This window comes from Penaeus chinensis, chromosome 13 (genome assembly GCF_019202785.1).
Source record: "Penaeus chinensis breed Huanghai No. 1 chromosome 13, ASM1920278v2, whole genome shotgun sequence".
Lineage (NCBI taxonomy): Eukaryota > Metazoa > Arthropoda > Malacostraca > Decapoda > Penaeidae > Penaeus > Penaeus chinensis.
The window spans coordinates 4,654,880-4,664,879 of record NC_061831.1 but is presented as its reverse complement, the minus strand read 5'-3'; the positions used below and the strand labels follow the sequence as shown (position 1 = coordinate 4,664,879).

The 10,000-nt window shown below is 39.4% G+C and overlaps 1 protein-coding gene across 5 annotated transcripts in view; it reads left to right on the top strand.

Moving 5' to 3' along the window:
- LOC125031441 (serine/arginine repetitive matrix protein 1-like) overlaps window positions 1-3,356 on the top strand; it is a 15,828-nt gene extending 12,472 nt beyond the window's left edge. For 4 of the 5 annotated variants that reach the window (XM_047622181.1, XM_047622179.1, XM_047622180.1 and 1 more), the window contains one exon: window positions 278-3,356. In XM_047622181.1, the coding sequence (XP_047478137.1) occupies window positions 278-1,733 (1,456 nt within the window). In that variant the 3' untranslated portion in view covers window positions 1,734-3,356. The remainder of the gene's footprint in view (window positions 1-277) is intronic. The other variant, XR_007115490.1, reaches the window with a different exon arrangement.
- The last annotated feature ends 6,644 nt before the right edge of the window (window positions 3,357-10,000 follow it).

Genomic DNA, 10,000 nt, shown 5'->3' with positions numbered 1-10,000 from the left:
GGAAACCATAAAAAATGTGAGAAGAAAAAAATATGTATCAGTACAGTAAAATCAATGCTATTTTTTTCATTAAGATTTTTGACGATCTGTAAAATAGAAGAACAACTACTTTCTCATCTAAAGCATAGTTTATGTCCAACAATTTACGTCACGGTGACCTTTTTTTTATATATAAATTTAAAGGGAGTGTAAATACAAGGATAATTTATAAGATATGTCTGCGATGCTTTTGCTGTCTATAATGTTCTTTTTTTTTTTGCCTTTCCACGATCCGCAGAACAAGAAGTCGTTCCCCGCACTCCATCAGACACTCGCCAAGACGCTCACCAATCAGGCCCGCCCAGAGATCCCCGCGCCACTCGCCCCGACGCTCTCCCAGACGCTCTCCGAAGCCGCTGTCGAGGGTCAAGAGGCGTCCGGGATCTCACTCTCCCGCAAGACCCCGCGTCCACAAGCGTTCGTACTCGAGCAGTTACTCCAGATCGTCTTCGAGTAGCAGCGGTTCGTCCTATTCGAGGAGCTACTCGTCCTATTCTCGATCGTCGTCGGGCTCATCGTCATCCTCTTTCTCCAGTTCTTCTTCGAGCACTTCGGGGTCGAGACGCAGGCACTCGTACTCGCCGCCGCCCAGGAGACCGCGGTCGTACTCGGGGTCGCCACACCGAGGGCGGATACCCAGGAGGCAGCCGCCGCCAGCCTCGCCTCCCTCGCAGGTTCGGATCAAGCAGGTGTCGCACCAGGAAACGACCAAGAAGCTCGTAACGAAGACAGTCAGCAATGTGGTGATGACCAAAACCAGAACCGTGCCCAAGGTCGCGAAGCTGAAAACGAAAGTCAAACCAAAGGACATAGAAGGGGCAGTAAGGCGGAAGCCCAGGCTGCCGGCCCCGCCAGCCGCCGCCACCTATTACAACGATGATAGTGTGGTGGTGGTCAAAGAGCCAGGGGATTATCGCAGCGGTCCTGGCACGCCTCCCAGGGGCACCACGGAGGGACGGCACCTGCTGGATCCTCACCACTACAAGGTGGTTCCCCCCGACCACCCCGACTACCACCAGCCGCCGCCGCCTCCGAGAGAATCGCCGAAGTCTGAAGGCGAAGACACAGATTCAGATTCTTCGTCAGACGACGACGACGGGCCGCGACGCATGACCTTGTCTGAGAGGTTTGGGAAGCTGGCTCAACTTAGTTCACAGAGGCAGGAATACGAAGGTGTCAGAATGAAAATCGTACGTGAAGGCGGCCAGGACAAGAAAGTGTATCTCGAAGGAGGCAGATTGCACTCGAGGTCGCCCTCTCCAGGCAGCCGAGGCCGGGCCACCCACCCTGCACACGAGCGGTGGCTTCAGGAACATCAAGCGGAATACAGAGAATACCAGGAGCGCTATGGCGAGATCCGGCAGTGGGACCCGCACCGCGACCTGCCTCGAGAGTTGCCGCAGAACTGGGACGACGTCCACGTCAGATACCGCTACTACAAGGAATCCGGCTACTTCGGCGACAGGTCGATTACGCTCGATGACTACTTGAAGTGGGAGCAGTGGTGGTACCATTATCGCGACTGGCTGGAGAAGTACGGCGGGACACAGGAGTCCGAGGAGAGGGACTGGCAGTACAGGGCGTCGAGTTACGAGTATGAGGTTCGAGGGGGAACTTCGTCAAGTCAGGGGGGCAGGTGGCCGCGTCGGGAACCGTCAAGAGAAGCCGATGACAGGAAAAGGAGAAGATACTAAACGGTTTCTTAGGTTCTGAAAATTGCCTGTTCCACTATGGGTATTCTATGCTCTGTAATTTTACTGCCGTAAGTTATCAAAATATGTATTTACTTTTAATATACTAATATGCATAAGCAGTATATATATATATATATACCACTAAGGTATTTTATATTATATGTAAAAGAGATGTTTATTTAAACTTTCCAGATGCGGTCACTTGAAATACCCTTCTTGGGCAGTTATAAATAGGTGATGTTAGCTTTGCACCCAAACAAATAATGTGGAAAACAAATGATACGTCTTTCCACCGTGATAACAAGTATAACAAGTGATTTAAATGATTGCTGCCATTGAAGCAACAACAGGTTTTTAAACGAGGCAGACTTTCATGCAGCTCTTGGATCTCGGGACCACATCATCAATGTGTGCATGAAGCGATGGCGTAGAAAGACAGCTTAGCTTTCGTCGTAATTGGAAGCTGTTGCTCGGTATGAACGGCCACCGATTTTATCTTCAACACTTCGGAAATAAAGAATTTGCTTTTAGCTACTGCCCTGCATAGCTTTGTAATATATACTGTAGAATATTTTAGAAAACAAGCTTTATTGTCAAGATCACCGTTGTTTGATCTTAGGAATGACATTGTCTTTTTACAACCGAAGGATATTAAAGTGCAAACTTTTCTATGTATTACCCGTCCCATTAATAATATATAGGCGAAAGAAACAAATTTTACAGTTAACTTTTGCATCCAACAGTATAAAGCTTAGATCAGGATATTGCAGCACTTCAGTTCCAAATTTTGCTTTTTGTTAATATAATGTATTTTATAATTATATGTATACAGATTTGTGCTCTTCAAGTACCGGAAAACTATTGAAGATTAGCACACACCATTTTACATAGAATGCTTGACTCTTCTTGAAATATTCAGAACCGTTCGAAACTGGAAGACAAAAGACAAATCAGGGGAAAGCCTTTTATTTTGAAATGTTTTGTTGCTTTTTTTTTTCAATGTATCTTTTTTATATTAAACTAGCTTCTGAGAAATCTCTTTGACCAATTGGAATATCAATTAGGGATTTATGTAGAAGTAATGAGAACAGGAAAAAATGGGGGAAATGATTCTGAGAAGCCGTGATATTATTGATTGCTAATGCATATTTTGACTTTATTTAAGAACTGTTTCTAAACTGTCATATTCAAGTTTGTTACAATGAAATTGCCTTAACCACTTATTGAACAATGACAGGAGACGTTACGTATTACATTAAAAAAAAAAAAAAAGTGATATCTGTGTGTTTGCAACAGTATGGATGTGCGCTTCTCAGTGAAACTATTTATAACTCACAATACCTGTTCCATAACTCACAAATCCTTCAATATACAGGCAGGGAAAAGGCGTCTTCCACAAACACTAGCAGTGTACGTATACATTGAAGGATGAAAATGAGCAATGCGTAATGATACAGTTTCATATTAAACTTCTTGTTTTTTTTTGCAATATGTATTTATTTATGTATGATAGGAACGAGTAATGCTTTCGAAGCATTGCGTTTTAGAGATGAAATAAATGTCGTGATATTTATTGTACTTGCTGTATGACCTGTACGATATAAAAATTTTCTTCTCCATATACGTCTGTCTTTTGTTTTATATCCTAGGCAGTAGATATTTATTTTCGAGTGGTGGAAACTTCTTGAGTGACTTGATTTTTTGGAGGAAGTTTCGTATATTTAATGCACATGTTTCTCCTTGATGACGGAATATATCACGTTGAACAAAGAACACATATAATTAAAAATGAAAAGATAGAAAACCAACAAATAGTTCGTAGGTTCGAGGAATGTTCACTGCCAAAAAACTGATGGTGGTTACACTGGCCACAAATTACTCGTCCTCACTTGGTTCATATGAATTTGTTGGTCTTTTTGTCCAGTTAAACAGCAGCTGTCCCAAGAGAATCCTTAAATCAGTGGTTGACAAACTCGGGACCATTTTCTGAGAATCTGAGCATATGTATTTATAGAACCAAAGCAGTTTAGCGGGTAGGAAGAATCAAGAAACTTGTTGATAACCTGCAACATCACCCATCATATTCGATAGGTGATGTTTTAGTGGAATGGATATTCAAGTGAAGGAAACTATAAACCTGGCATGGATGTTAAGAAGGGATGAAGTCGATGTGTAGCCAATGAAGGTCATGGTTGTGGCAGTTCCTTTTTAGAAATTACTCCAATTATGGACATTTTTTATGCGCGGTATGTTACTTTACTGCCGTTTTGATAATTATACTAGATTCAGCAAAGGCGAACTACAAATTTCTTTATTGATACTTCACAATAAAAAAAAAAAAAAAAAAAAGAAACGGTCAATAAAATTACGGGGTTTGCTAGAAAGGTTTTTATATGTACTTAATGAATGTAGGACTGTTGACAGTCACTCTAATCATGCTTGGCGGTGGGCCATGGACAAGACTAATGTTTGAAAAGTGGGTAACGACCAGAAAAAAATGGGAACCACTGCTTTAGATGGATATTAATATTCATCTACTCCCCCCCCTCCCCTTTCACTATCCCTAGCTCGTGTTGTCGTGGCCGGGGGGGGGGGGGGTGTAGGAGATCACCCCAACCTTGGTCCTCAGCCCTCGCCTCGACTAATTTTTCATGGTCTTTTCATCTCCTTTCCTTTTCCTTCTCTTCTTTATCCCCCACTTCTTTCCTCTTATCCTAATCGTTAACTCATGTTTACCCTTCTCACCATAGTACTTAATCATATTGCTAAATGACCTTTGATGTCTGGTATATTTGTTCATTTTGGCCATTATCATTCTGGAAATCCACAAACATCGCCTTATTGAACCTAAAAACTTCCTTACGCCGTTAATTACCTTCGATGTTGACGCGGCAGAAAATTGTCAATAAATATATATATATATATCTTTATCTATATATATATATATATATTCTATATAGATAGATAAAGATGTACATATGCAGAGTCACAAATAAGGAAAAGGAAGAACCAGTGAATTGAGCAAACCGTAGTATTTATACGGAATATTTCTTGTCAAAAATGAGGGTTCCACAAGAAAAGGACATCGTAACTAAATTTGGTTCATCATATTTACATACGTGAAGTGCTGTAAAAAACTACAAGCTACCCAGTAACTTGCCGAAAATAGAATTGATTTTGAGATGGCATGTGTATACATTAGAATGTAGTCTTGCGCATGGATATACTCTACGGAAATGTAAATTATATGTAACTAGTGCATAGCAGGGACTAAATACATAGATGTGATGTATTTATGATTATATATCTATATCTATCAATCTAAACGTGTATATATAAGTGTGTGTGTGCGTCTTTCTGTCTATCTATCTGTCTGTGAGTATGTATGTATGTATGTATGCCCCCCAATCCCTTGCTCCTCGTTGTCGTGGGGGCTTAAGAGACGGAGACTGAGGCCCACTGTAAGGGATCACCCCTGCCTTGGTCCTCAGCCCTCGCCTCGACTAATATTGCATGTTTTTTTTTCCTTCTCTTCTTCATCCCCTTTTTCGGTCCACTTATCCTAAACGTTAACTCATTGTTTTACCCTTTTCGCCACAATACTTTTATCGTTAAGATATACTTGAGACTTCGCCCACTAGCCCGACCCTGTCGCTGCATTTTGAATGCGCCGTTAATGACCTTAGATGTCGACGCGGCAGAAAAAATACATACGGACGTACGTATGTATATATGTTTACAGGCATGCATACGTACGTATGTGCCTACATATGTATACATACATATATATGTATATACATATATACGTATACATATATATGTATAAATATATATGTATACATATATATGTATACATATATACGTATACATATATTCACATGTGAATGTATATATGCATACATACACACACACACACACACACACACACACACACACACACACACACACACACACACACACACACACACACACACACACACACACACACACACACACACACACAAACACACACACACACACACACACACACACAAACACACACACACACACACACACACACACAAACACACACACACACACACACACACACACACACACACTGTATCTACACAAGCCCTACCCGTGGCACGTGTCAAACCGAGGAAGCCCAAATCCCCGTCGAAGTAAGCCTCTTGGCTCCCTACGCACCACTCCGCTTCCTCCTGAGACGTCCTTTCCGTAGATCATCGTGGGCGGCCTCGCGTGCGCTTTCCCTTATTCAGATGAGTGTAGAAGTAAGGTATCTGTTGAATCGGATTAGTGGGAAGGGAGTGGGGGGGGGGGGGGGGAGGTCGTTTAAGAGGGACGTCCTCGTCTAGAATGGAGGGAGGGAGATACAATGGAAGAGGATTTTGTTGGTTGTTGAAAAAGGATATATATATATATATATTGTTGTGTGTTTATCGTGTATGGTTTTCTCTTTCTTGACAAAAGATTGGATTCTATTTTTTTATAAGACGTCGTGCTGTGTGTGTTAGAAGGGGGAGGGGGGGGGGGTGCGGGTGAACGCGTGTAAATACATATATACATACATACACGAATTCATATTTTCACACACACATACACACAGTCACACACACTTATATATATATATATATTATATATATACACATATATACATACATATATATATACGCATACATACATATATATACATATACATACATACATACATATATATACACACATATACATGAACCGTATTCATGTTGACAAATGTAGAAGAGGTATGAATGGGAATTAATATCTTCACAATACAAGAGATGTATTTGACCGGTTTCGATTATATTTCTGACGAAGATATAATCGAAACCGGTCAAATACATCTCTTGTATTGTGAAGATATTCATTCTCATTCACACCTTTTATGCATATACATATCTATCTATCTATACATTTATTTATATATATAATTTTACATGAATACATATATACTTGCATTCACTACACTAACCTATGCGACTAAGATTGCTGGCCCTCGTTTTTGTTACATCTTCAAGATACGTGACTGCCTCTTCATCCATCCAGCGGCCGTGATCCCTAACCTGTGAAGATCGTCAAATTCCTGCTCTTGAACAGATCTTCCCTGATTCCATTCAATAAATTTCCAGTAGGAGTGAATGAGGACTCTTGGATCGTATAAAGGTTTTATCCTAAATATCTCAACACACACACACACAAAAAACAAAACAAAAAAAAAACAACACAAACGATACGATTCACGAAACAATCAGGATCAAATAGTTGATCCTCGTCCTTCTAACGACCTCAAACGATATTTTCCTAGTACTGTCTTGGTACTCAGTTTGAAATCTTCATATCGTATCAGAAGCACGTGTATGTATATGTATATGTAAATATATCCCCACCTACCAAATCCCTATACAATTACGGAAAAAAAGTTCTGTTGTGAATGAAGCTTTGAAAATCCTCCAAGGGATATACAGCAAGGGTCATATTCTTTAGACTGTTTAAAACCGAATTATAAGTGTGTTTGACAAGTGTTTTCGTCGTGACTATACAAGTAACGGAAACCCCCTCCTCCACATATAACGGGTAACAGAAACCCCTCCATAAATGGCGGGTAACAGATACCCTCTCCATATATAGTGGTTAACAGATACCCCCTCTTCCATATATAGCTAATAACAGATACCCCCCACCCCTCCTCCATATATAGCAGGTAACAGATCCCCCCCCCCCCCACACACACACACACACATATAGCGGGTGACAGTAATCCATCCTCCACTATGTATACAAATTCACAGATTACCATGGGTGAAATACTTTTTTAAAGGAAGAAAAAAGCATTACATTCTGCATTAACTTCCCTCTGAGGAAATGCACTGTGCACTCCGGACATCTCTGTGGTTATGAAACGTGCCTTCATATCACGTTGCTTTTAAAAATATATACTTTCGCGTTAGTTTTTTTTTGTTGATCAAGTTAGATGGACGAGATATCAGCGTGCAATAGTTCACTTGGATTTAGTTGGTAATACCAGTTCTATGGTATTTGTTATAGATGGAAAGGAAATTCGTTTTAGGAAGTACAAAAGGGCATAGACAGTACTAGGAATATATCGTATGAGGTCGTTGGGAGGACGAGGATGAAGTATTTAATCCTGATAGTTCCGCGAATCGTATCGTTTGTGTTTTTTTTTCGTGTGTGTGCGCGTAATGGATATATTTAGGATAAAACCTTTATACGAAAGTAGATGGAACACACACGAGCATAAAGACACACAAGCGCGCGGGCAAACACACACACACACACACACACACACACACACACACACACACACACACACACACACACACACACACACACACACACACACCCACACACCCCACCCCCCCACCCCACACACACACACACCCTCTACCCACGCACATCACGTATCAACACACCCATCTGCGTGTGAGAATGTATACACTGCGAATGGACAGTATATGCACACACTCAGTTTAATGCGTAGTCACATTGCAGATGCTAAACAGTAAGTGTGTAATTTCTTAGGATTTAATGAATCAGAGCAAGATGTTATGGTTCGTCAATGATATACTGTAAAATACGTTGCCTATAATGCTGGTAGGACCTGTTTTTTTTCTTTTTTTAGATGTGATAATGTTGTTATTGTTATTCTCATTATTGTTATTATTGTTATTCTCATTATTGTTTTTATTATTGTTATTACTGTTATAATTGTTGTTTTTATTATTGTTATTATTATCATCATCATTGTCATTATCATTATCATCATTATTATTATTATCATCATCATTATCATTATCGTGATCATCGTCATCATCATCATAATCATCGTCATTATCATATACCATTACCATTATCATTACATTATTATTATTATTATTATTGTTACTATTATTATTATTATTATTGTTATTATTATTATTATTATTATTATTATTATTGTTATTATTATTATTATTGTTATTATTATTACTATTATTATTATTATTATTATTATCATCTTCATCATCATCATCATCATCATCATCATCATCATCATCATCATCATCATCATCATCATTGTTATCATCATCCTCATCATAATTATCATTGCTATTAATATTTTTTTTTATCATTATTAATATTATCAGTATTGGTATAATTGTCCTCATTATCTTCATCTTCACATCATTACTATTAATAATATTAATAGTACTATTGCTATTAATAGTACTACTAATAGTATTATAGATCTTAGAAGTAGCAATAGTAATGGTAGTAACAGTAGTAGCAGTATAATCACGTTTCTTCTCATCAAAAGCATTAAACGCAAAATCATGAAAAAAAAAAAAATAACACAACATGAAAATAACAACCAACGGAAAATTTATCTTACCGGAACACGATCGTGCTTTCCACCTCTTATAAGAAGAAACGCAGAAAAAAAATGGAAAAAACAAGACTAAAATTCACAAGCAAACATCAGTCTATGCCATTGATAAACATCGCCTTTATCTTATGAATGAATCACGCCTTCGGAACGTGCTGTGGTTAGAAGGTTGAAACTCCGCAGCCAGTCATGCAGAAAGACAGACAGACATATTGACAGATATATAGACTGGCAGATAGACAAATGGATAGATAGACTGACAGATAGACAAACGGATAGATAGACTGACATATAGACAAGTGGATAGATAGACTGACAGATAGATAAACGGATAGATAAACTGACAGATAGACAAATGGATAGATACACTGACAGATAGACAAATTGATAGATATACTGACAGATAGACAAATGGATAAATAGACTGACAGATAGACAAATAGATAGATAGACTGACAGATAGACAAATGGATAGATAGACTGACAGATAGACAATCGGATAGATAGACTGACAGACAGATAGAGGGAGAAGTAGACAGGCTGGCAGAGGGTCAACTATAGATTAACAGAGACAGCCTGACTGGCAAAGAGATAGATATCCAGATTAAAAGGGAGACAGAAAATGATATGCAAATAGACTGACAAAGAGACAGACTGACAGAGAGACGAACATACAGAGTGATAGAGACAGACATCCTGTGATAGACAGACAGACTGACAGAGAGAGAGAGACTGTGTTAAGACATGCAAATAGAATAACGGAGACAGATAGACTGAAAGACAAACGGACAAACAGACAGAGAGATAAATAGACTGATAGACAGACTGCCAAAGAGAACAGGCAGACGGGCTGCCAGAGGGA